The sequence below is a fragment of the Indicator indicator genome, chromosome 4 (genome assembly GCF_027791375.1).
Source record: "Indicator indicator isolate 239-I01 chromosome 4, UM_Iind_1.1, whole genome shotgun sequence".
Lineage (NCBI taxonomy): Eukaryota > Metazoa > Chordata > Aves > Piciformes > Indicatoridae > Indicator > Indicator indicator.
The window spans coordinates 9,243,647-9,270,674 of record NC_072013.1 but is presented as its reverse complement, the minus strand read 5'-3'; the positions used below and the strand labels follow the sequence as shown (position 1 = coordinate 9,270,674).

Genomic DNA, 27,028 nt, shown 5'->3' with positions numbered 1-27,028 from the left:
AGTAGGTGAGGTGGATCTTCTTAACAGCATTCTCTTAAGTTGTGGATCTGCTGTACTAGCTGTGGATCTGCCACTAGCTGTAATGTGACAGGGTTTTGAGTTGCCCAAAACCTGGATTGCCGTAGGATTTCTTTCACAATAAACTCACTGAAGAATAAAGGCTTTTTAATCTTACAAAGGCTTTTAAATCTTCAATTTGATACTCTTAATTAAATGAAAGCTAGAAACTCTTTAACAGGAAACTCGTTGGCCAGAGAAGACAGTAGATACAACAGGACTGGTATGCCCTTCTGCTGTCTGCCATTTCCTCACAGGTTTTTGCTTCAAGCTTAATTGTGGTTACTTAGCATCCTGAACTGAAGCAAGTTTTCTACATAGGTTCTGTCTGGCTGATTATAGTAAAATGCGCACACACACACACACACAATATATAAAGTACCATTCACTTCATAATGTATTGTTACTACAATTATGTTGACTTAGATTTGAAATGATGTTAGCATTAACTACCTAAAATATTGTTAATATTTTTATAACATAAACAAGTGTAATAATTTAACATAATTAAAATGTTAATAGTATCATACATATGAAGGGAGTATTGGGTTACTATCTGATATGTTTAGTAAATAAATTCAGAGGCTCATTATGCATATGAGTTTCTCGTTTCTTATCTTAGCTGCTTCCTCTTACGGTGAGGAGCCAGGTTCTGATGTGCTTAAGTAAACTGCCAACTGCAGTTTTTTGGTTTGTGTCTGTTCCTTCAAGAAGCCCATCATGGGAGTGGAGCTGGCTTCACCATTAGCCTTCTTAGTATAATACTCAGACTCAATGGAGCGTAATTCACTAGGATATTCAGGTAAGTGTTCAAACAGCAGTTGAGTTTAGGAATTGTCTGTATGTGGCTTCAGGGTGAATTAAAAGTATTTTTGCTAAATAACGTAAACTGCAGTGTGTTAAGTGCTCACTTGGCTTCTTATTTGCCAGCACAATAGCTTTAGTGCGGTGACTTTATGAGATATGCAGCAGACTAAGGCTACTTCTGAGCATTTAAAATATCTTAGTTTAACTTGAGTTCATGCTGAGTCTCAAGTAGGAAGAAGTACACATGTCACCCTGCTATTACTAGGGAAGGAAATTGTGCTGCTGCCTTCAGATAAGACATTGGATTGGTTTTAATGATGGCAAGTTTAAAAAAATGTTGGAGTGGGTTTTTTTGAGCACATACTTCTAAAAATGTAAGCCTGTAAATGACAGCTTGGTTAGCACACTCATGTCTCGTGGCATTTTGGAAGGTTTTTACAGTATCTAGCAAAGGATTCTAGGAGATAATGGACTTTTGGTAAAGGAAGTGATTTGATAAAGATCTTGTGTTTTGTTTTTGTCCTCTTCCTCCCACCCCAGTCCCATTGCTAGCAGTTATGGGAGCAGTTCCTGTGTGGCATCTCCACTGGACCCAAAGGGGCACTTTAACATAGTTGTTAAAGAGGAGCCAGTAGATGACTATGACTATAGTTCGGGTATTTGCACACAAGGAGTAAGTGTGAAACAGGAAGACACAGATGAAGAAACAGATGAGTATTCCAACGCTGAAGAGGATGATCTCATCCTACAAAAACACTTGATGAGACGCGGGGAACCAGATGGAATCGATGGAGAACTCGGGTCTAGGAAGCGTGCGTTAACCAGTCCTTCAGGTGTCGCCAAAGCAAAAATGTTAAAACTGGAGAGTGGGAAGATGCCTGTGGTCTATTTGGAACCTTGTGCAGTCACAAAGAGCACAGTGAAGATATCTGAGCTGCCGCAGACCATGCTCTCCTCAGCCAAAAAGGATAAATCTCCTTTGAATGCAGTAGTGGATTCTGTGCCCATGTGTTTTGAAAATGACAAAGACTCTTGCTCAGGTACAGCCACTGTGGCTGAGGAGCTAGTTATGAAAAAACAATCTCTGGGGAATAAAATGTCACAGAAATACTCTTCAATCAGAGAGGCCCAGTGGGCTTTATCTAAACCACCAAGTTTTAATTCCAGGGGCTCAGTAAGTTGTCACTTTTCAGCTAAAGAGGTTTCTGGAAGAAAAAGGACTGGCATATTGAAAAATCCTATGTCCCTGAAAGGCTCTGGTGGCAATCAGAACACCCTGTCCTCCGTTACAACTAAAAGAGGAAGGCCACGGAAGCTGAAAACTTCCAAAGGTGGTCGACCACCTAAAGGTATAGGGAAAACTGTAATAACAAGCAAAAACACTTCTTTGGGGCCTGGGAGCATCCTTCCAGATGTTAAGCCAGACCTTGAAGATGTTGATGGAGTCCTCTTTGTGTCCTTTGCATCAAAGGTAAAACCTAACTACTTCAAGTAAAATTTAAACTCTTTTATAAAAATGTCTCATTTTTAAGCCCTTTCTACTTAGGAGCTGAAAGTAAATTTTCTGTTAAACTGAGTTTTGAGATTTATAGCCTGCTTCCAAATCTGCTCTTAGCTTGTCTTTATGTTACTCAATATTTTCCTACTTCTTAATAACTTGGGGGAAAACAGTGGGATCTAGAGTTGTGTATGAAAGAATGCATGCTTATTTATTAAACAGCTTCATGTCTTGCAATATTTCAGTCATAATTTGATGTGGCCTAGTTTGCATCTAAGTCAGTGTTTTATGGTAATGCACTTATTCAAGGCTCTTCATATATGCAGGAAGCTCTTGACATTCATACTGTTGATAGAGCTGGAGGAGAAGAATCACAGAATCTTCAGGCTCCCTTGTTGACTACAAATGATCCAGGTACGTTTCTGTATTTTTTGTGTCTGTTCCCTTTAATAAGGGAATAGGTAAAGGCACACTGAAAAAATAACCATTTAAGTAATGTATTTCATAGTAAATATTTTTTGTATGTTCTCGCTATCTTTTTGAATAGATTGTCAAGCAAGAATACAAATACTGGAAAAGGAATTGATGGAAGAGCTGAAGACCTTGAGGCATAAGCAAGTAATACATCCTAGCCTTCAGGAAGGTAAGTGGGCAGCATACATGTTGTTACAGCTGGTTGGGTGTTATACTTTATCATACTGAGCTGATAATTTCCTATGGGATGCCATACTGTGTTTGCCCAGTATAGCTGGCATCTGATCTTGGATATTGTTTTTCTAGTGCAGGAGGGTGCCCAGGTCTGTAGATACAAATGTTAGACTATGTAGAGAAATTCATGTGAAACTCTTTCCCTCTTTCCACTTGTAGCAGTGAGACAAAAGTGGGTCAGATGTGATAGATTCTTCTTCCTGGAGGTTTTAAAAGTAGTTTCAGCTTGCCAGTAAAGATGTTTTCACTTTCACACATTCATGTTGCAAACTAGAAGAGGTGGAGGCAGCAGAAGATGAATCCTGAGTCTCCAACAGCATAGCAAGAGGTTGCATGTCATTAAACACCTCCTGCAGAAGGTGCTGAGCCTGCAGACTTCAGGCAGTGCCTGGTTTGTAATGAGCTAATTCTTGTAGAAAGCAGATGAAGTTGATTTTATTTCTCCATATAAAATAACAGTTTCCTGGTAGTAGAGGAGCTTGAGATCCAGAAACACTTAACTATAACACTCTGTTTACTGTGTTTTGAGTTGGTCACGGTAGATCCAGGTTCACAGGGCCAAGCACATTACTTGTAGCTTGTGATCTTTCATTTATATACAATATTGTCTTGATCAGATGAAAGAAAGTCAGGTATCAATACAGCAGAACTTAGATGTTCTCTTTTGAATGTTTTGTAAGTCTTCAGCATTAGTAGTCTTGTGACTGATGGCACTAACATAGATGTCAGAACAGATGGAGAAGAAATTGATCCAAATAGAAGGGTCATACCTCATGCTTTTGAGGTACTGACCCTGAATTTTTCAATCACACAACTGTAATGCTGTAGGGATTGAGACTCAAAATACTGATTTTGACTCTGTGAGTTATTTTGGGTCCTCACAGAGCTTCTGCTGTGAAGAGCCCTTGATTATCTTGAATGGTTTATGCATGGGATGTGATGAAGTAGCCTGTCATTTTTTGTAGCTGTTTAAAAGGATGCCTTTGCACCTTGCTGGTGTTCAGCTGATGTTCCTGTCTTATACCTTTGTGCAGTGGTCGTAAGAAGGGTACTAGAGAGGTCTCAGAGCCCTTTTTTGGGTGTGGTGGAAATGAAACAAGATAACCAATCTCAGCTACGTTGTACCTCGGTGGTATAGCATCATCATTGGCAATTGAATCATGGATGTCTAAGTGCCGTTTTCCCCTCTTGTGATTAGAGAAATAGGTGGCCCTGTTTCCTAATGACCTAACTGACAAACCTGTCCTCACAGCTCTGTGTGTGTTGTCATTTTTAAAAATGGTGGCAATGCTAGACGCAGCACTGAGCTAGTGTTACAGCAATATTGAGGGTTTTTAGGGTCATAGTGTAGGCCTCCTAGATGTTGTCTTTACCCAAGAACAGTATAATAAAATTATGGTATGTTGGCAACCAGTGCCGGCTGTTTGACTTGAGGCGATCCTGAAACTAGGAACATGTAAAACCCACGTGCTTTTCCTCCAGCTTCTGAATGAGCGGTGGTGAAGTGTGTGGTACCTTCTGAACAGTGTTGAGCAGTTCACGGATACTAGAAAACCGACAAGAAAAGTCAAGCATCAGGTTAAGGTCTGATCAATTTTGACTTTCTTGAATGCTTATGGCTATCGTTTCCAGTGTTGGATGATAATCTACTGAGCCTGTTAAATGGTGAAATTGTAAATCAGTAATGAAGAGAATGGCCCTCACCTGTCTAATTTGCAGAAGGAAAAGCAGCTATGTGAAGATTATTCACAGCAGGAGCATTACTGCAGATAGATACAGATGTAATTTGATCATGCTGTGAATTTTTTTGAGATCCACGGATGTGTTGGATCTGTACCTGAACCCCACAATTGCTGTTGATGTGTCAAAGTTAAGAAAATTATGGTTAAGGCTTACTAGGTCTTAGAGGCACCAAGTCTGCAGGAAGATGCTTCAGAAAGAAGGGAATTTGACTTAAGAATGTTAGAAGGAGAGCTCCTGCTGGAGTACTGCAGTGCTATGGGGTGCCTCTTCTATCTGAGCTAATTTGAGTCCCTCACCATATTCCTGAAAATCAAAGGCATTGGTGCCATGCATCCTATTTCAGATTTAGCAGTTACATCTGATGGGGAGTTCTTAAGGTTCTTCATTCATTGTTGTTGTTGAAATTTAGCGATACTCTGGAGATGATAAACATTAATAAAAGTGATGCCTATCATATACAGCAATGTCTGTACTGGGATAGTACTGTTACCTCTTGTTCTCCTTTGGCTACTTGTGTTCAATCCATGTTGCACTTGTTGGATTCATGCTCTTGTTTTCTGTCTGGGTGTTTTTTACTTCTGATCCTAAACTGAAATAATAGATTTTTGGGGAGAGTGATGTTCTTATTTTTGTTGGAACATTAAACAAAGCTAAGCTTGTTTTGGAAGGTGACAAAATAGTTCAAACGAAGTGTCAAGGAAAATAAACTGTATACACTTTTCATTTTATTTTAACTAGAATTTGAAAAGAAATGGATGGCATCTTGACATTTTTCAGTTGACATGTTTTTATACAAAGCACTAGATTGACTGGCTCGCTGCTCATTTTCTCCTTAGATTTGAAAATTATCTCACTGCAGTATCTTTGATAGTGGTATCTGTTAAAACAGCCATGTCTGAGATTTGTTCCATCTTGGTTGTTTTCATGATGCCAGTAATCAGGTCTCCGTGTTGCCACTTAAGAACATAAATACGTGCCAGCAACACGAGTTCTACTGTATGTGCAAATACTACTTTGTGTCCTAAGCCATGTCAAGTCATACATTCTCAATTTCAAAAGTCACCTATTTAATATATAAATTTCAGACCTGTTGGCAGCAACATTTGTAGGTTTCTGTAGCAAAGAACCAAAATAGATGTTCTCAACTCCAGACTGGGAGGTGAATTTGATTGACAAGCTATTTCTTGAACTCAGTGAAACTATTTTCTGAAAAAGCTCCCAAGTCAAATTTACTAACATCTTCTTTTTCCTCAGCATTTCTGTATCTGTGTTCATTCTGCCTTGGATAAAGATAGCTTTTGTGACCATGTCCAGTCTTTCAATGTGAGTGTTTTGGGGAAGTTGATGAAGGAAGGTGTTATCAGCAGTTAAGCATTTCTGACAGCATCAACAATGTGGATTATTTAGTTTCTTTATAACTCTTTTTTTGCTTAAAAAACCTATCCCACTTTTATTACAAAGTGCTGCACCTGGAAATAAAACAACCTACTTCATCAACAAATGAATTCTGAGAATTACTACAATGCTGGCACTTCAGCTAATGTGTTTCTGTGGAAACTTTGGTAGTAGTCAAGAAAGCTATGAAACTTTATTTATTTATTTATTCTTTTATTAAATTTCCCATTCCCTAAAAGACTCTTCATAGCTGCTGTAAATGCAGTCTGTAAGTAACAGGTACAGTCACTCTTCTTCAGGTCTCTCCAAATGGTGGGTGAATGCTAGAAAGGCCTGTTTGTAAGTTAAAGGTTTGTTATTTAGCAAGTACTTTGACTTTGTTTTTCCTAACGTCTTGCTTCATTGACACATTCACTGACATTTCCACCTTGTAGTGGGACTGAAGTTGAATTCTGTGGACCCAACAATGAGCATTGACCTGAAATATTTGGGTGTGCAGCTTCCTCTTTCCTACTCAAATTACTCTTTGTGGAGCTATCCAGGAGCCAATCCTAATTCTCCAGGTGGGTAACATGTGAATATGTTGAAGAAATTTCAAGTATTGCCTTTTAATATTAATGATCAGAAGGAGAGAACGGCCATTTAGTTGAACTTGTTATTTTGAAGAGATTAAAATAGTATTAAAATGGCAAAACACAAGAACTCCCTTAGATGGCTCTGTGGTTAGTGGCCAAGGAGTCTTGAGGAATTCTGGCCAGATTGTCTTCAGCCTTCCCTTTTTGTGATGGTTGTGATCCAATAATATTATCTGTCTAGTTTATTTTTACAGCCATGTTTGTCTATTTAACTGAGTTTTATAAATGTAAATATACAGATTAGCTAGTCTCAAGTTTCTCAGAAAACCCTAAACAATTGACATTTCTCTAATGTAGCTCACATGCAAAACAACAAAGTTGTCTTCCACAGAACTGAGTATCGAAACTGTCCAGAAGAAGCCTGAGGCTCCACTTGGAGGCTAACCTACAACTTCATGATAATTATAAAAATGCTGACCAGTTGTGCTTTTAAAAACTTACTTAGTGTCCAAACAATGCATTTCTTGTGGTACTCTGATTCTAATACTGTTGATAGATAGCATTTTTAATAATGAACTATTTGGAAAAAGCACAGGGGTAACTATATTTCTCTTGCCTCTTTCTCGTATTTTAATATTCTTAGTAAGAATATTAAAGATACTGTCTCTCTTAATCTGCCTCTTTGGGAGCTGGTAAAGAGGCAGCCATTGTATCTTGGCTTAGTTTACATTGAAAAAGAGGCAGATTCAGTTCAGAAGACCTCAGCTCAATATCAAACGCAATTTCTAGCCTAGTGATAGGTAAAATGGTCACACAGATCCTGGTTAGTGTTTTTACATTCCAACTTAGAATGCAAAGAGCTGATGGGTAACTTGACAGAGATGTTGCTGTTTGCCTGTTGTGATTGTTCTCTGTCTCTACCCCTAACTGGTACTCGGATAAATTTGACAGCAAATATTAAATGAAGTTTCTACAGGTCTTATAGAAGTTACTTGGTTCAGTTGAAGGCAGAGACTCAAATTGCTTTCCTTGCTGAGAAAGGTTGTGTCATCTCAAAACCTGCCTGTTCCTTTTTAAACTACTGACTAGCTGATTCAAGCAATTGAGTTCTGGAATCAACTGCTTGATCCATTGTTAAGGAGGAGACTAAAACTGAAAATATAGGAGACGTATTTTGTATGGGATAGCAGATGCAGAGCCATATAGCTTCTACAGGAAGCTTTGTTTGTTGAGTGTTTCATTAATTAAAAAAAGCAAAACCAAAGCCCAACTCCAAAAAAACCAGAACATACAAACAAACAAAACCAATAAACCCTAAGTTTCTTTATTTGGCCTTTTGATTTACTGCTGTTCATCTATTCCTCTAAAGGAGCAAGCACCATTTGCTAGGATATTGATGCAGTCAAGCTTAGCTCATAAACTGAGGCTAGCTTTCTTCCTTTCCAGATGCTGGATTTCCTTTTGTTTCCAGGACAGGAAAGACAAATGATTTCACAAAAATCAAAGGCTGGCGAGGGAAGCTTCACGGTGCTTCTCGAAATGAAGGTAAAAAAGAGAAAAAGAGATCATTGTACATATTTCCAACGTGTGGCCTTTCTCTGATTTTCCATAGATTTTGCAATTTGGTAACTGTATCTTGAGAGATTTCTTTTCTATATTGAAACTGTCATGAATAAAGACTTTTTTTTTTTTTTGGTAATGTTGCCATGGTCAGAGTGGAGGTTTATGAGGTAAGAGAGAAATTTACTCTGAGTAAGATAAAAAAAACATGTATTCTGCTTTAAACAGGAGGCCAGAGCGGAGATCAAAGCTGCGGTAGCTTTGTATTTGTTCACCAGTTTTGGGTTAATTGGAAATAATGCTAATCCCAGAACTGTGTTGCCCTAGGAACCCTGATGAACCAGAGTAATTTTCGCTTATATTGATGTATTTTTAGCTCTAGTTGGAGTAGATAGTCCATACCTAATTCCTTTGCCCTGTTTCTGGGAGAAATGGATGTTCAGCATTTGACATTTTTTATTTTAAATTGAGATTAAGTATTTATCTTGTGCCTTCTGCATTTTCACATCATGTTGTGTTGGGGCATTACTGCTGTGTTTGGTTGTAGCAGGAATGCTAGATTTTGAGGACAAACAAAGTAAGTTGGTAGAAGCGCTGCCTGATGAAGGCTTACTGGTTTTTGAACAAATACACCTGTAAAATCTCTACAAAAACAGCTGTTCTGACAGCTGGTTGTGTTTCAGAGTGGGTTGTATTTGGCCTGCCTGTGTTCTACTCTTCTAAAAGAATTGTATTTATTTTTGAGAGCTACTGATCTCTGTGTTGTTTCGTTATGAGATTTGACAATGTGATATCTCAGGAAATAGGTAATGTGCTCTTTATTGATTTAGGTGGCAGTTCGGAAGGTTCCTTGAAGAATCGCTCAGCGTTCTGTAGTGACAAGCTGGATGAGTACCTGGAAAATGAAGGGAAATTGATGGAAACAAGTATGGAATTCTCTTCTAGCACTTCCACCTCTCCTGTAGTATATCAGCTTCCCACTAAGAGCACTAGCTATGTACGAACACTCGACAGTGTTTTAAAGAAGCAGTCCACCATAATTCCATCAACATCTTACACGTTCAAGCCTATTCCTCTATCACCTACCTCTAGGAAGACAAAGGCTCAAACCAGACAGACATCTGCTAACAGCAGAGTAAAATCATCTTACAAGCCTATATTGCCATCACCTTACTCTGTAAGACAGAAACAGAACGCTGCAGCATCAGGGGACAAGGCTGCTAAGTCTGTCTCAAATAGCAGTTTGAGTAACCAGGGAGATAATTCTGTGGTACCAGCTCTGGACGAAAATGTACTTCCAAAACAGATTAGTTTGCGCCAAACTCCGCAACAGCAACAGGGAGCTCGCCCACCAGGTCTGTCTAAATCTCAAGTGAAGTTAATGGACTTGGAAGACTGTGCCCTCTGGGATGGCAAACCACGGACCTATATTACAGAAGAACGAGCAGACATCTCTCTGGCAACCCTGCTTACAGCTCAGGTACATCTGTCATAGTTTCTTACATTTCTGTACTGTTGCTCTTCCAAATCTGTCCACTTACAGATGTTACTTATAGAAACCATATATATATATATATATATATATAGTGACTGGGTAGGGTTAGACTGGATATTGGGAAAAATTTTTTCATGGAAAGAGTGGTCAGTGGGCTGGCCTGGGAGGTGGTTGAGTCACCAACCCTGGATTTGTTTAAAGGTTGTTTGGATGTGGTGCTTGGGGATATGGTTTAGGGATGGACCTCATAGAGTAGGCTTATCAGTTGGATCTGGGGATTCTGATGGTCTTTTCCAATCTGAATGTTTCTGTGATATATGAAATGCATCTATAAATGCAGCTTGAGGCTGCTAAGGAGCATGATAAAGCATGATGTTCCTTTGTGGTATAGTCTTTCAGTGGAAGTTGGGAACTGCTGCCTTAGCAGAATGTAAAAAACTAATGGTGATAATAGCATGTTGATATGAATTGTTATAGTATGTGATCTCAACTTCTCACCATAAAAAAATTCTGGTTAATGCAATTGCTCTGCAGTAACTGCAATTCCTTACTATTTCTCACTTTTTCAGTTTAACTAACTGCAAAAAAAAATTCTTGCCATGTAACTTTGGTTGTCATGTGAAAACCTCTTTTTCTTTTTTCACATCTTTATTTATTACCAAGATGGTTTAGCTGTCTTAAATTGCCTCTCAGAAGACTTGAATGCAAACTGTTCTTACCTTTTTTCCGGTATGAATGACAAATGTTCCTGTGCAAACCACACAGTTGGAGGGGTTATTCAAAGTTAACTTCGAATAGCGATTTTGCATGTGCATGGTCTAATCATACTAAAAGTTGAGGTGTAAACTTCTTTACAATTTTTCTTAGGCTTCTCTCAAAACCAAACCTATCCACAAAATAATAAAGCGACGAGCACCTCCCTGCAACAGGGATTTCTGCCGACTGGGATGCATCTGTGCCAGTCTAGCACTGGAGAAACGTCAGCCCACCCACTGCCGCAGGCCAGACTGTATGTTTGGTTGTACGTGCTTTAAGAGAAAAGTGCTGCTGGTGAAGGGAGGATCAAAACATAAGAAAATGATGAAGAAGGCTGTGCGTGGAAGTCTTGTGGTCTGTGGAACACAGGAAGAACAGCAAGAGGATGAAAATAGGGAAGAAGAGGGCGATGGGGAGGAAGATGAGCTGAAGCAGAAAGATAAGAAGAAGAGAAAAAGAGTGGAATACAGTGAGTATTGCTGGGGAAAAAAGTGATTACTTAAAACTTTCCATCTATCTTGATGGGCATTTTTATTGGGGCATAATAGTGATGCCATTTCTAAATCCAGAAATTTTGAGTGAATTCTAAGATTCATAGATTCATGGAATAGTTTGCTTCATCTGCTTCCATATAGCTGACTAACAGGAAATAACATCTTTTCTCTTACTGATAAGACTGAGTGTTTTGGGTACTACTGAGTTATGAACGCCACCTATTTTATCACAATAGTCAACTTCCAGTTCCTTAAGAAGCTAGTCAGTAGGACCCCATGGGAAAGTATCCTCAGGGACAGGGGAGCAGAGCTGGCAGATCTTAAGGACATTATCCTTGATCATCCCCATGTGTAAGAAATCAGGCAAGGAAGGGAAGAGACTAGCATGGCTGAATTAGAGACCTGCTGGTCAAAACAAAGAGCAAGAGGGAACTGCACAGGCAGCGGAAGCATGGGCAGGTAACCTGGGATGAATGTAGGACACAGGAACTACATCAGCAGACAAAGACCAACAGATGTCATCTGTCTGGACTTCTGTAAAGCCTTCGATGCAGTCCCCCTCAACATCCTTCTCTCTAAACTGGAGAGATGGATTTGATGGGTTGAATGGATAAGGAATTGGTTGGATGATCACATACAAAGGGTATTGGACCAGAGCTCGACGTTCAGATGGAGACAGGTGACAAGTGGTGTCCCTCAAGGGTCTTTACTGGAACTAGTGCTGTTCAGTGTTTTCATCAGTGATAGAGAGATTGAGTACAGCTTTGGCAAGTTTGCAGACACGACACCAAGCTGAGTGCTGCAGATGATAAGGCTGAAGGATGGGATGCCATCCAGAGGGACCTGGACAGGCTGGAGAGGTAGGCTGAGGAGAACCAGTCCTGCACCTAGGTTGAAGCAATCCTTGATATCAGTACAGGCTGGGAGATGATGAAGTTCAGAGCAGCCCTGCAGAAAAGGACCTGGGGGTGTTGGCAGATGAGAAGCTGTATGTGAGCCAACAATATGCACAGCCCTGAAGGTGAATTGCATCCTGGGCTGCATCAAAAACGTGGCCAGCAGGTCATGAGAGGTGATTCTGCCACTCTGCTCTGCTCTGGTGAGACCTCACCTGGAGTACTGTGTCCAGTAAGGGGAGCCCCAACACAAGAGAGATGTGGATCTGCTGCAGTGGGTCCAGAGGAGAGCGACCAAGATGATCAGAGGGGTGAAGCACCCCTCCTATCAAGACAGACTGAGAGAACTGGGGTTGTTCAGCCTGGAGAAGGGAAGGCTCCAAGCAGATCCTACAGCTACATTTCAGTATCTGAAGGGGACCTACAGGAGGGCTGTGGAAGGACTGTTCGGAAGGACTTGTAGCAATAAGACAAGGGGCAACGCTTTGAAACTGGAGCAGGGTAGATTTGGGTTGTACATATGAAATGAAAGTGGTGAAATACTGAAACAAGGTGCCCAGGAATGTGCTTGAGGCCCTGTCTCTGCAGACATTCAAGATCAGACTTCATGTGGTCCTGGGCAGGCTGGTATAGTTGGAAGGGTCCCTGCTCCCTGCAGGCAGTTGGACAAGATGGCCCTTCCAACCTGATGCAATCTGTGAATATGAGTTTCTTTTTGATAATTTAAATTCTTGCTCAGCTCTCCAAGTATCCAAGATGAAGGATGTGACATAATTACTGCTGTCACTGTTGGTCATCTTCTCTGTCAAAATGCTGTTTTCTCATTGCATCTTACCCAGTATCCACAGCTGCATTTTCAGTTGCTCTATACAGCTGCATGATTCATTGATCTCAGTGGAAATAGAGTGATTTAGGGTAGTTTCAGATTAGGTCTAGGGTATGCTCAGAAAACCAAATTGCTAGAAATTAACCATGAATGACACTTTCAGTTTCTTGCCTAGTAGTACTTTGAGCAGCAGCTAAAAGTGAACATAGTGTTGTTAACTGGTGTTCCACTGGAATAAATTAAGTATTCCGTTAGAGCTGAGATATGAAGTCTGATGTTTTGAGGGAGTTTTGTGAATTTTAAGCATGCAGCGTCAATGGAGATCACTAATTCATCAGTGTTCTTCTGTATCTGCTAACACAGTACAAGTGAGAAACAATGATTACTGTAGAGTAATTTTGATTTTTCATTTCCTTTCTTGTGGACAAATCTCAGTTACTTTTGGTTAGAATTGGGGACAATAAAGACAGCCAGTAGTGTTTCATGGCAGTTCAAACTAGTGATTGTTACATGACCACACCTCAGGCTCAAGCAGCAAATTTCTGTTACTGCTGTGTTAGATGGGGTTTCAAATTTAAGTGTGTTTTCTGTTCCTCCTCTTTTTTTCAGCTATCTGTGACTCGGAGCCAGAACAGCCTGTTAGGAATTGTCCCTTGTGGGTGAAAGTAAAAGGTGAAATAGACCCGGAGCCAATTTACATCCCAACACCATCTGTTATGGAACCAGTTAAATCTGTGGTACCATCCAACCCAGAAGTCCTGCCTTCTACTAGGCATAGATCCTCCAGTGGAGTGAAACCTGGCAGAGTGTATACTCCAAAACCCAATCCAGTGGTAAGAGAGAAGAGACATGTTTGCTTTTCTTTGTATTGAAAAATAAAACAGTGCCAAAAGCTTCTGTGCAGGGCCGTTTGAGGTGAAATTTGAGATGAAGGCCTGAAGTTTGACAGCTCATAGGTATGTTGGTAAGCTGGGATGCACTGACTGTATATACATCTTTAACTCTGTGTTCTGTTGAGAATTTTCTGTAGCAATATACAAATGGTGAAAAGTGATTGTGATTCATTAACAGCCTCATATAAAAAATGCTATCATGTATGCTATTTTTGGCAAAATGATTGCTGGTCCTGTAATGGTTGTGAAAGTCATCAGCTGTATAATGCAGCCTCAGTGATGAATTATGTGCCAAAAAAAACCCTCGAGTGTTCAGTGTAGTTCTGGAGTCTTTTTTTTTTTTGGTCTTTTTGAGGTTTCACTGCCAATATCAAAAGAATCTGCCTTTGCCTCTCTCCTCACCTTAGTATCTTACAAAAGCAGTAACAGCAGTAGAGGAACAACAGCAGTAGAGTTGCATCTAGTTATGTCTGAAGAGCAAGCATACTGGAGTTGCTATTTAATGTATACCAGATAATGCTAAACAATGCATGACACTTGGGACTCACTTCCACATTGATACCTGTATAGGTATGTGAGCAGGTGTAGGTTTTCGGGGCTGCTGGTGGTGGTCTGTTTTCCCCCTTCCCCCATGCCCTGAGTACTGTTTTGAAGCAAAATGTAGACTGGGCTATGTGATACAGAGGGCAGATTCAGTTAGGCCTTTCTTTTGATGCTATTGAGGCATTAGTGTTGAACAGTTTTTAGAAAGCAAAACCATTTCATGAATGAAATGTGCATCTAAAATGGAGAGGGTTTATTTTTGTGGTTGTTTTTTGGTAGATTCGAGAGGAGGACAAGGATCCTGTCTACTTGTACTTTGAACGTATGATGACTTGTGCAAGGGTCCGACCAAATGAACACAAGAGAACAGAGAAGAGGCAAGAAAAAGTCAAAGGTGATTCACAGAGTTCTAGTGTAAAGGTAAGAATTCACACTGTATCTAAGCTGTATTGTAGAACAGGCTGAAATACTACATGTTGAAGTAATTTTTAACCCAGGAATTCCTAGGTGACATGGGGGCTTGACTTATATCTGATGGTGATAGGGTTGTGGAACCTGGAGCCTAAATCACCTGGCAGTGCTGGTAAACCTAACCTGATACAGCAAATGTCTTGTCTGTGGAAGTTTCTGGCTGTCAAGTGTATTACCATGTAAGGCTCACATGTTCATTGTTAAACATTGTCCAAGTTAGCCTGAATGTTATGAATCAGGGTAACAGTGTGATGAGCTAATATAGTCTGTGACATGTATTTTAGTGTGTAAGAGAAATACAAAGGATGAATTTGCATTTCTTTCCTCCCACAGGAGCATGAACCAGCACTTCAGCCTCCAGAGAAAGCAACCTGTGGGGCAAATAAAGACTCAGACAAAGCAAAAGGTAAGAGCCAAGTCTTGAGTATAATTTGACCTCTTGGTAGTTCCACGTTTTTGGGGGGGATTTTGTGTTGGTGTTGGTTGGGTTTTTTTTGGTTTGTGGGGTTGTTTGGTTTTTTTTTTTTTTTTTCCCAAAAGTTACAGCTATTGATGAAACAAAAGTCCATTTGTGGGAGGAGTTACTACAAATGTCAATAAAATCTGACAATGGGCTTACAGATTCCTCTTTTCTGAAGCAATTGTATGTGTGTCACATGGGGGGTACAGCAGACCAAATATCCAGTTCCTAGAGGTTAAAATGACTGGTATTGCAGTAGCTTGTTTAGCAGTAAAAGATAATACTGCACAGCAGAGATTGTCTTCAAGTGATAATTAGATACTTGTGAAGGAATGGACATCACTCATTCTGGTTTGTCTGTTTTGGGAGGGTTTTCTTCATAATTACTGAAGAGTTGCTAACTGTCCAAGTAGTAGTACTGTGAGGATGGGATCCTCATGTTCTCCACTTAGAACTGGACAAGGGAGCACCTGTGCTTCATTTAGAGTTGCTTGATGTTGAATTCTTTTAGTACAAGTTGAAAGGTTGAATTGAAATTTTGCTCCATTATGTATACTGGGGTTGATTTTCAAGTTCCTAAAGAAGTAGGCTAGGCATCTGTGCTCTCTTTCGGCCTGAAGTGGCCAAAATCAAGTTCTGAACTTTAAAGTGAGAGGTATCCTAGAGGCATTATGTATGTCACCAACTGATGAAATATAGTTGCCTTTTTGAGCTGGATTTTTTTACTGTTCACTATATACAACAGCGCACTCCACGTTTAAGGATGGGAATGGAAAAATAATACAAGTAGAAAATGCTTGTGAATTGGTAGGTGAAATTAAAATGGCCAGGACACAGGGGTCAACATCCTTACAGTTTTGCAAAAAAATGACTTTGGATCTTTAATGACAACAAGAGGTCATGCTCCTGATACACATCTTCTGCAAAAGACAGTTCTGCTAGCAGCATGTTTGCCATTATAGGACACTGGTCCTTTTCTGACTCCAAGAGAAAAGTGCCATCTTTTGCATAACCAGTGATGCTCTCTGCTGCATGTTGGTGTTGCTTGGAGATCTTTCATCCATGTACTGAAACAACCCAGCTGTATTTAGCTTGTGATGCAATGGGATGCAACTGGAAATGGTATGGCTGCAGGGAATGAACTGTGACAAATAGTTACATGAGTTTTGCAGTGAGGTTTTGCTTGTTGGTGAACCACTGCAAGGGGAAGTGATGGTTTGAACAGTTCTTTTATTTGTTGTTGCCCTGCAGCTGAGACAAGGGTGGAGGTGTGGGCAGAATGAAACTGTTTGAATATCCAGGTGATTGAAATACCACAGTATTGCAGAAACCTATTTCAATTCTTTCTCAGAGAAAAGCTGGTGGTCTTCCCATAGTGAGGGGGACTCTTCTTCCACCTCCTATGTTCATCACACCACTCCAGGTGGACCAACCAAACTTATCGAGATTATCTCTGACTGCAACTTGGAGGAAGATCACAATAAGATCTTGACCATGTTATCTCAGCATATCGACGGTAATGCGCCACAGTGCCTCAAAGTGGGTAGCTTCATTATTGAATTGGCTTCAGAACACAAGGCCCAGGATGAGGACCACCCTCCTGTCTACTCCTCCAGAGTGAAAATTTCAGTGCCATCCCACAAGGACAAGGATGAGAAGCCTGAAGTGCCTGTCTTGGAGACTCCTGGTAGCCAAGTGTCATCATGCAAAACCTCAGAAAATCTAAAGTTCCTGCGGGCAAACACACTGGACAAACTGCAGGAGAAGTTGCATGGGGGCAAAGGCTTGCCTTTTTATGCAGGGATTATTCCTGCAGGAAAGTTGGTTGTCTACAAACGCACAGCTAATATGAGCCACTCAGGCTTGATTCAGGTGGGTCCCTCTGCCTTTACTGTGCAGATTAGATTCAGTTTCATCCAGTATCCCAGAACTCCTTGAAGGAGAGAACAGTCTTTTTGCTGTCCCGAATAGGATTCTTAGTATCTTGTGGCATTCCTGCCTTCTCCATAAGCTTGTCCCTTTCAAGATTGCCTCAGTAACAAGAAATCTCATGGGAAGTGTGAATTCCAATGGTTTAGCTTGTCATTTTAGCTATTTAGGGCTTGGTGGCCCAAGTACAGAACCTCTCTGAATATCTTTCTGGTGCTTTGAAAAACTCCCTGCAGATCCATTTGACAGATGATACTTATAAATTACTGGCCTTGAGAGAGCATGAAAAGAATATTTTCTGAGGAAATGTACACTGGGACAAAACTTTGAAAGGAAGCTGTAAATGTTAAATTGCTCTTTGCTACAGCTTTCTGTTAATCTTCACTAATAGCCAGCATCCTTTTTGCAAAATGCTAAGTTCAAAGTCAGCCCTTTCCCTGCAGTTTCATGCTGCCAACTTGGTAATATGAGTCAGTGGTAGGAACTACTGTGCAGCTAGGATGAAGATTTTTTTTTTTCAGTCAAAGGTATTTGTGTCTATAGTAATACCACTTTCAGAGAAGGCATATGAACTAGAAAATCAGAGTAAAATTTATTTCAGTAGTGCTTTTCAATATGGCATCTTCAGAAAGAGAAACTACAGGAGAGAAAAATGTAGGTGGACATGTTGTACTTTAAATAAATTTGATCAGTATGAAGAGTCAATTATTATGTAGTAGCATGTTAAATATATTTGGCTTTTAGATTATCAAACTACCTGAAAGTAAAGTACAACACTGGCAAAACTTTGTATTGACCACTAGGCATAAAGCCTGACATTCAGAAAGATGTTCTGTTTTTAATCTCACATGCAGGTAGTTACTATGACTGAATTTTAAGTTAGCCAACTTACCATACCTAAACTACAGTCTCAAACAACAGTACAGATTAGAAAAAAACTGATAAAGCTCTTTTGAGTTTTGTCCCAATGTATATGACACACTTCCTATTGTGATGCTAGGTGTTAATTAGGTTTGAGAATTTTAGCCCAAACTCCTCAAATTTCGGAACCTGTTTTTATACAGGACTGTAGTGTAAGTAAGGGACAGGAAAAATAGGTGCTAGCTTCACTAGCTGATTTCAGTGATGTCACATGCTCATTTGGACTCTGCTTCTCAGAGTCTGAGTAGCATCTAAAATCTGTTTTATAAGGGTGTAGCAGAGTTGATTAAAGTTCTCCTGGGCAGTAAGGAAATTGGGAATTCCCATTCTGAATTGCAGTGGTTTTTTGCAAAGGAGTCCCATGAGATGAAACACCTCTCCAGAGGTGGTGAGCTAGCATTCTTTTCACAAAGTTTCCCTTTTCCACTTTTTTCAGGTTAATGATAAAAGGTATCCTCAGGCCAAACTGCTTTTGGGACAGATGGGGGCATTGCATCCTGCCAATCGGCTAGCAGCTTATATCGCAGGCAGGCTGCGACCCACAGTACTTGATATCTCAACCCTCAGTACTATGATCACCAAGGTAGCATCCAATGGTAATGCAGCTGCTTCTGGGACACCATCAGTCCAGGTGCCCACAACATCAACTCCCAATACTACATCTTCCACCAGCACTTCTTCAACCCCCACTGTGACGACTCTGAAAACCCATGTCCCAGCACAGAGACAGATAGGTAGGTTGGAAACTTCTTACTGTGTTTTACATTGCGTGAAGCTGAAGAGTGTACAGCATTGCTGTTGATTTCTGTGCAGCAGAGCATGCTGCCTAGGGCTGCCTTGCCTACCTAACAGACTTTTTGCAATAAATAACTTCTTTAAAGCAGAAAGGTTTTGTTTTTTTTTACTTCAGAATAAGATTACAGATGTTGACTATTAGTTATTTTATTAATGCTAGTAGAGCGTGTTTTGAAGAGACAAGGAAGAGTGGATGGACACACACTGAATGTTAAGCTTGGATTTTTGTCTTGAGAGTTTCCTTACTATGATTTTAATTCCTTTCATCAAACATGGATATAACTTAAAAGTATTTTGAGTAAAGGATCACTCTAACCTGTGGTGGTTCTGTTAGTCAGTCTGATGATGTTGCACTTAAAACTGGAGTTCTTGTGACCACCAACGATGCGTGAAACAGCAGTGAAAGGCAAGATGGTTCAAATCTGGATTAGTGAGACAACAGGTGTGCAGCAAATAACCACACCATCCAGTAACCTCATTGGATTTCACAAGCTAAACAGGGTTGGACTTAGCACTTTGAGTAAAGAAAATAAGAGTATTGGAAGAAGCATGTGGTCCTTGTGCCTGAGTTGGTACTGAAACGGTTACCCCAACGTGCCAAGAGAGAAAGTTGCCTTTAACTATTACATTTCGCATGACTTCAGAACAACAAAAAAAAAGATACTTAGTGCCCATCCACCCACACATTAATTAAAGATCTGAAGAAGCTTTGCAAGAGAAAAGGATGTTACCTGTGTCCTGGCAAAACTTTTAATTTCTGATTGCTTGTTTTTCTGCCTAAACTTTTATTACCATGTAAATGGGTGTGTTGTTTTTTTTTCTCTTAAAATAAAATTTCTTGTTTTGTATGTTTATGCAGTATTAAAGAGATGGATGCATTTCATTGAAAGGTGAAGTGGTTGTTGCCTGTATAAGTGTTCTGGTATCTTTTGGGTTAAAGATGTATGAATAACTCCACTATTTAAGTTGGACTTGCTCCATGATCTCTATACTGTTCTACTCACCTGTCTGAATCTGCAGTGATGTAGGTGCAGTATTCTCATGCCTTTGAGAGCAAGGAAAGATGGGAAGGATTTTCCCAGTAGTGATTACTTGACTTTGCTCAAATTTGTCCCATCTAATCCTCTATTGCACAAATGTCACTGCAGCAAGAAGGGAACATCGCAAACTCTTACCTCCTTCTTGCCCTTTTCCTCCATGGCTGTGTAAGATACGGATGCAGTAAAAGGGGGATGTAAACAAAGAAGCCGTGAAATGTAGATCATACAAGCTGTTACAGCAAGAATTAGAGGTTGAAAAAGCAATTTGAGCCCATTATTCACATAGGTGTTTGTTTTCTTGTACTGTAATTAGAATTATCTGCTCCAAGTTTCACAATACAGAACAGCCCCTCAAGACCGTATTCTTTTGTGTGACTAGGAAGAATTGGGGAAAAGCAAACCAAAAAAAACCCCAAAGAACTGTAGAAGTGAAATAAAACAGATGTGTTTGTAATATATAAGGCATGTTCAGGACTGTCATTAAGGGTTCAGTTACAAGGTACAAAGGAAAGGAAGGCTCAGGTTCATGCTGAAATTGCAAGTGTAGCTCTTTATGAAAGGCGCAGGGGAAATTGGTAAAAATTTTAACCTGTGAGTTTTTATTTGCAGCTGCCCGACCCTCACCTGGTGGTATGTTTGCACAGTTTGTTATGAACAGAGCTGGAGCCCTACGGCAGATTCCTCTAATGAGCACACGCCTCCCTTTGTCAGAATCACAGAATTTCAGTATCAGGCCTGCAACGAGCACATGCCTGCCTGTGTCAGAGCCACGAAAGTTAGCTATCAAGCCTGCACCAGTAATGGTTGTAGCTCCTGCAGCTCCCTCAAAGCCGTCTCTGACTCAATGCACAGTGTCTCCTATGCTCACTACAGCCATTGCTGCTTCTCCAGTTATTGTGGAAGGTACCAGTGTGGCATCTGCTGTGACCACTCCTAGCCAAGCAACAACTAATCAACCTGCCTGTTCTGCAATTACACTCACAGCTGCTTCTGCAGCACCTGTACTCGACATCTGTGCTACTTCTTCATCCCCCATTCCTGCTGCCACAGTGAACACAGCATCAGCAACAGGGCTTGTCTCACCAGTAACAGCCACATCATTGCCTAAAACTGTAGTAGCAACACCAACTGTTACTTCTCCTGTTGTCACAACATCGACTTCTACAGTTGTATTAACAACAGCTGTGACAGCTACAACAGCTACATCTGTGGTGACCACACCGGTTTCCTCTCCCAGCTCTGTTCCAGTTACACCACCTAGAGTTAATTCAAGTCCTTCGTTAACTCCAAAAAGAGGTAAGGCTTAGGTGATTTGGGTTATTGCTGCAAACACCTACTGTTTTTATTCTGCCTTCTTCATAGCTGGACAGGCTGCAGTTGTGGAACACAATTTAAATATAGGTTCACTTGCTTTACCCTCCTTTTTAAAATAGGATAAGAAATATAATCTCTTAAGTTGCTTGTTTTATTCCAGCCTGAGCCAATAGAAAAGGAAAAAACTGTAGCTGTCTGGTCAGTGACTGCTATGAAATGAGCTAGCAGTCTCACATTCTTCCTTGGCCAATTAGGGAAATGTACAGCACAGTTATAACTGCTAGAATTTCACAGCTAGTGTAGAGTCCAAGAAGTAGATAGGAAATTACTCTCTCATCATTGACACAGAAGTCTTCTGAGTCATGGCTGAGAAATGTTGATGGAACTGCATGGAAAAGACTATTGGACCTGATGATCTCTGGAGGTCCCTTCCAACCTCTAATGTACTGTGATACTGTGATTTTGGCCTGGTTGGTTCTACGTTCATTCTGTCAGTAAAAAAATTGGGTTTAAATTTAAAGAGATCCAGTTGTTTCCAAAACACTTGTGCTTGTTTTCATCAAGAAAAGCACTTGCTTTATAGGCTGTTGTCTTAGGCTGATTTTTATATGCCTTTTTGAATGTTTCAGAAGATGCTTCTCCACAAGCTGCAAATAAGACTCCCCCAAAGCTGTCTCCTGGAACGGAGAAACGTTTGGGACCTCGATTGTTGCTGATTCCTGTGCATCAGACGTCTCCTGCTTTGCGGCTGCTAAACAACACACAGCAGGCTCAGAGGCAGAGGATGATCCTTCAGCCCCTCAGGAGCCCTGGTGCTGTTAACCTGTTCAGGCATCCTAATGGGCAGATAATTCAGCTTGTCCCCCTGCAGCAGTTTCGAGCTGCAGGTGCCCAGCCCAATGTGCAGCCGATGATGCTTCGCAATCCAGGTACAAAGTGCAATGATTCTTCCTTGACTGACCAGTGTGTCACCCAGAAATTAACAATGCATTAAAAGCATCTCTCTGATGTTCCTTCTCTTGATGGAAGTAATTGAACAGTGTTTTAATTTGGTTCTGCTTGAGTGGTTGAAGAACGTCATGTAATTATTCAGTGCAATGCACCTTAAGGCAGCCATCCAGTACCTGAAAGGGGTCTACAGGAAAGCTGGGGAGGGACTTTTTACAAGGGCTTATTGTGATAGCACGAGAGGGAATGGATTTAAGCTTGAGGAGGGTAGATTTAGACTGGATATTAGGAAGAAATTCTTTACTGTATGGATGGTGAGACATTGGAATGTGTTGCCCAGGGAGGTTGTGGATGCTCCTTCCCTGGAGGCGTTTCAAAGCTGGGTTGGATGAGGTCTTGAGCAGCCTGATATAGTGGAAGGTGTCCCTGCCCCTAGCAAGGGGGTTGGAACTAGGTGATCTTTCAGGTCCCTTGCAACCCAAACCGTACTATGAATCTGTGAACTTAAATTCCATGTGTCTAAAATGCAGACAGCGCTGAGTCACCAGAATCTGGGAGTTTTGTGCAGCAAGTAAAGAACCTCTGTGTGACAACAGAGCCTTGTCCATTGTACTTTCATAACTTAATTTCTGTTGATCCAAAAATAATTCTTGTTGGAGATTCTGTTAAAAGAATGAGTTTTACTTGTGTCTCAATGGATGCACTGCTCTCTTTTGGTTTGGTTTGCTTTAATGCTTTTACTAGAAAATAAAATGTTACCCTACAGTACAAAGTTGCTGGGGTTTTTCCTCCTTAGAGTATAAGAAGAAAAATAAGTTTGATTTTCAGCTATTTCTCTAGTGCATAGTTGAAGACAAGGTTTGAAAGACTTAGAAATTGCAGGTGTCTGACAGAAGGTAGGTAGGGTGGTTGTTGGACTATTTTGTTGTATGTATTTGTAAATAATGTTTATAAACAAAATATCTTTTAAATGCATGTTTATGTTCCAGGAGGACTTTTTTTGCTGTTCTCCCTTTATAAAGAAGCATCTTGGAAGTTACAGAGGCAGAGTGGTGTTGAAAAGAGAGAGAGAAGTGAGAGCAAGCATAGTAGATAATAAAACTGTAGGGAGGAGAGAAAATAATCCTGTGCCTTACTTAGGTGAAGCTGGAGCAAGAGGTGTAGTAAAGAGTCAGTCAACAACTTCATTGAATTCTTTCTTGCTTTGGGCTTTTGCTGTTTAAGAGAAACTAGTTGCCAGTGGTGGTGGTTTTCCTCCTTTTTTTACAGAGCTCTGGAATGCTGCAGAAGGTGAAAAAGATTGTGGTATAATTGTGTAATCTTGTCATAGTTTGCTTTAATCTGTGGAAGACTTTTTTTGGGAGTGGGGGGGAATAAATGAATTAAAAAAAGAAAAATCCCCATTTTCCTGTTTTCCAGTAAACGGGAAAGTAAAATGCAGAGGCCTTTAAATGCCTTTAAAGTCCTTTTTGATTAAAAAGCTTATTACTAGAACTTGTTAAATCTGTTAACTTTTTGAGCAGCCACCTTGTTTTATTGGGGTGTTCCATATAAAAATTCAACAGTTCGTATTCCTTTATGCAGTACCAGCTTTTTCACCCTGTATGGTTTAGTGCTGGGTTAACAGTTGGATTTGATGCTCTTAAGGTCTTTTCCAACCAGAACTTGTGGTCAAATGCCTGCTTACATTCTGATCCTCGAGAATGCTGGCTACTTAAAACAGCATCAAATACTAAAACTAAAAGAAAAGGAAATTGGTTTTGGCAAATACTAGTTGATGTTTTGTTTTCCTCACAGGATCTGTTGTAGGAATCAGGCTGCCTACACCTTCTAAACCTCCTGACCCACCTGTGCCTCCTGCTACCTCTTTGTCTTCCACTCCTTCTGCCACAAATTCAACTGTGCAAGCTGTAGTACCCAAGTTATCCCCTACATCTAGCACGGCCACTCAAGCATCTTCTCTTCTTCCCTCAGTAACAAACTTTGTGTCACAGGCAGGCACTCTGACTCTGAGGATGTCTCCTCCTGCTGCTAGCAGTGTGACAAATCAAACAACTTCTGAGTCTAAAATAACCTGCAGCTCAGGTAGTGTGCCATCTACCACTGCTAATCTCATACCTTTACAATCCAGTAGTTTTGCTTTACTTCAGCTCCCAGGACAGAAAACTGTGCCAAACTCTATTCTCAACCATTTTGCATCTCTTCAGATGAAGAAAGAGTACCGGAAAATATGTAAGAAAGATGACTCAGGTGCTGCTCAGCAGAAGGAGAATGGGAAGGCTTCACACTCAGATGACACTGAAGTTACAGAGCCTGAGGTTACAGTGTCAGATATGAAACAAGAAGAAAATGAGTTGCCAGTTAGCCAGTCACATGATGTTGAAGAGTCCACATTTGATACAATTGCACCTGATAAAAATTCCACTGTGTTAGAGATGGTAGAGAAGGACTCAATGGTGCCAGATAGTTCTTGTGATGATGGCACTTCTCAGCATGATGTTTCTGCAGATGTTGTATCATCTGACCATTCGTACATTAGTGAGAAGCCAAATGATGAGGAAGAGGCTTCTGATGAAAAGGAGGATTCTGTCAGTTCTGAAACTGGAGTGGAGGCTGTTTCAACTAATTCCGAAACTGTTTGTGAGCCCTCAGATCAGTCTCTAATTGCTTCTCTGGATAATGCACATCCACAGAGCCTTGAGAATCAGGAGACAGCACAGTCGAAGAACCATGGAAAGGAACAAATACATGCTGATCAGGAAGAGAAACCAGTAAAAGAGGATGAAGGAGATGCACAAACACAGATGGAGAACAACAAAGCAAGTTCTGGGCAGTCAGAGAGTCAAGAACAAGATACACAGCTGGAGAACAAGACAGAACAGAGAGGGACTGAACTGTCTCAGAACAAACAAGAATGTCAGTGGGATGCTGTGCAGCCAGATGTGGAAAGGCAGGAGGACAACAGCTCTACAGAAGCAGAAAGCATAGGAGAGAAAATAGAAAATAGGAATGAAAACAGTTCTGCGAGAGGGCAGGATAATGCTTCAGGTGTAGAGCATGCTGTCAAGCTGGAAGTCAGTAACAATAAAGAACAAGATACTTTTGATTGTCAGGAAGGATTGAAAACAGGTCATGATATTGTAACACATGTCAACAGTTCTTGGAGCAAAATATCCAGCATTGTACCCGCTTTAGAAAATAAAAGCGAGGAGGAAAGCAGAGATGATACATCTGAGAAAAGTGACTTCCTGGTAGCAGAACAAAGGGCACAGGAACCCAGGTATCATAAAAAGGCTTTTGTACCCATTATTGATGTAACTGCTGATGACACAGAAGAGGAGGAAGAGGAGGAGGAAGAGGAGGAAGATGAAGAGGAGGATGAAAAAACTGATGATTCTGCTGATGAGATGCTGGATGGTGGTTCTGACTATGCAAGTGAAGAGGAAATAGATGTGGAAAAAGTGGTAAGCATTTAACTATTTAAGAAGAGATTTCTTGTTTTGTTAAATCAACTAACAAACATGTCAGAACACATGGATTTGAAAGACACAAAATACGATGTTTATGTTCTGGGCTTAAGTTTCTTTAGAAAGTCTAGAATGGGATTCCTGGTGGAAATGTCTTATTTCTTCTGAGTTCCATGGTTTTTCATAGGTAGTGTTGTTAGGGGCCTTTTAAAAACTGCCCATTTTTCAGGTAACTGGAGTTACATGTAGCAATCTGTAATAGAACCTTTGCATGTCTTCCTCCAGTATTTACTCAAGCTACTTAGTTCTTCATAATATGACTTATGATCCTAAAATGTGGCTGCCAATCTAGTATTTCTGTTACTTTAAAGTGTTTACTTCTACTTAACTTTTGTAGCCCTTAGTTAATGTTCCTTTCTGGAAGCAATGTTTGAAGTTCTTTTTAAATTCCTCTGGAAATCTAGTGATAATCTTAAGTAGTGTGTGGAAGCTGTCATGTCATATTCAACAGAAAACAAACTGCTTCAGAAGTCATAAAATAGGGGTACAACATTGTGGTTATTATAGTAAAAATACGTTTAGATTTTAATGCTTACAGAATTTCCATCAAATTTCACCCCCAAATTAAAAGAAAAATTCCACATGTAACTAGGTGGTATGCTTCTTCTGTATCAATGTGTGCCTTAAGAAACAGTGTGTTGTTTCTTAGAATTTATGAAGTTGAGGTTTTGAGAGTCAGTCAAATAAGAAGTAAGGGATGAGGTAAAAGTGGAAAGACAGAGGTTAACCTGGAGAAGAACTGAAGAACAAACAAAAGTGATTAGGCCACATCTTGAATACTGTGTCCAGTTCTGGGCCCCTCAATTCAAGAAAGATGTTGAGTTGCTCAAACATGTCCAGAGCACAGCAACAAAGCTGGTGAGGGGTCTGGAGCACCAACCCTATGAGGAGTGGCTGAGGGAGCTGGGGTTGTTTAGCCTGGAGAAGAGAAGGTTCAGGGGAGACCTTATTGCTGTTCACAACTGCCTGAAGGGAGGCTGTAGCTGGATGGGGGTTGGTCTCTTCTCCCAGGAAACTAGCAACAGACCAAGAGGACACAGCCTCAAGCTGCGCCAGGGGAGCTTTAGGCTGAATGTTAGGAAGAAATTCTTCACAGAAAGAGAGATTGGCCACTGGAATGGGCTGCCCAGGGAGGTGGTGGAGTCACCGTCCCTGGAGGTGTTTGAAATAAGACTGGGTGAGGCACTTAGTGCCATGGTTTAGTTATTAGATGGTGTTGGGTGATAGCTTAGACTAGATGATTTTGAAGGTCTTTTCCAACCTGGTTAATTCTGTGAAAAGAAGAGGAGATCGTGTTAGTGTCTTTGGGAATTTGAAAGTATGTAGTTCTTTCAGCCCTTTTGTGTTAGTGTAGTCCTCTTGCAGGTGAAAACCAAA

The 27,028-nt window shown here is 40.5% G+C and overlaps 1 protein-coding gene across 1 annotated transcript in view; it reads left to right on the top strand.

The window, feature by feature from the left end:
- MGA (MAX dimerization protein MGA) overlaps positions 1–27,028 on the top strand; it is a 49,370-nt gene that overhangs the window by 5,795 nt on the left and 16,547 nt on the right. The window contains exons 2-17 of the mRNA XM_054400722.1: positions 1,405–2,335; positions 2,689–2,776; positions 2,910–3,005; positions 6,643–6,771; positions 8,230–8,328; positions 9,174–9,823; positions 10,706–11,063; positions 13,420–13,643; positions 14,526–14,666; positions 15,051–15,123; positions 16,529–17,049; positions 18,464–18,761; positions 20,472–20,588; positions 20,643–21,158; positions 21,806–22,105; positions 23,922–25,588. Of these exons, the coding sequence (XP_054256697.1) occupies positions 1,405–2,335; positions 2,689–2,776; positions 2,910–3,005; positions 6,643–6,771; positions 8,230–8,328; positions 9,174–9,823; positions 10,706–11,063; positions 13,420–13,643; positions 14,526–14,666; positions 15,051–15,123; positions 16,529–17,049; positions 18,464–18,761; positions 20,472–20,588; positions 20,643–21,158; positions 21,806–22,105; positions 23,922–25,588 (6,208 nt within the window). The remainder of the gene's footprint in view (positions 1–1,404; positions 2,336–2,688; positions 2,777–2,909; positions 3,006–6,642; positions 6,772–8,229; positions 8,329–9,173; positions 9,824–10,705; positions 11,064–13,419; positions 13,644–14,525; positions 14,667–15,050; positions 15,124–16,528; positions 17,050–18,463; positions 18,762–20,471; positions 20,589–20,642; positions 21,159–21,805; positions 22,106–23,921; positions 25,589–27,028) is intronic.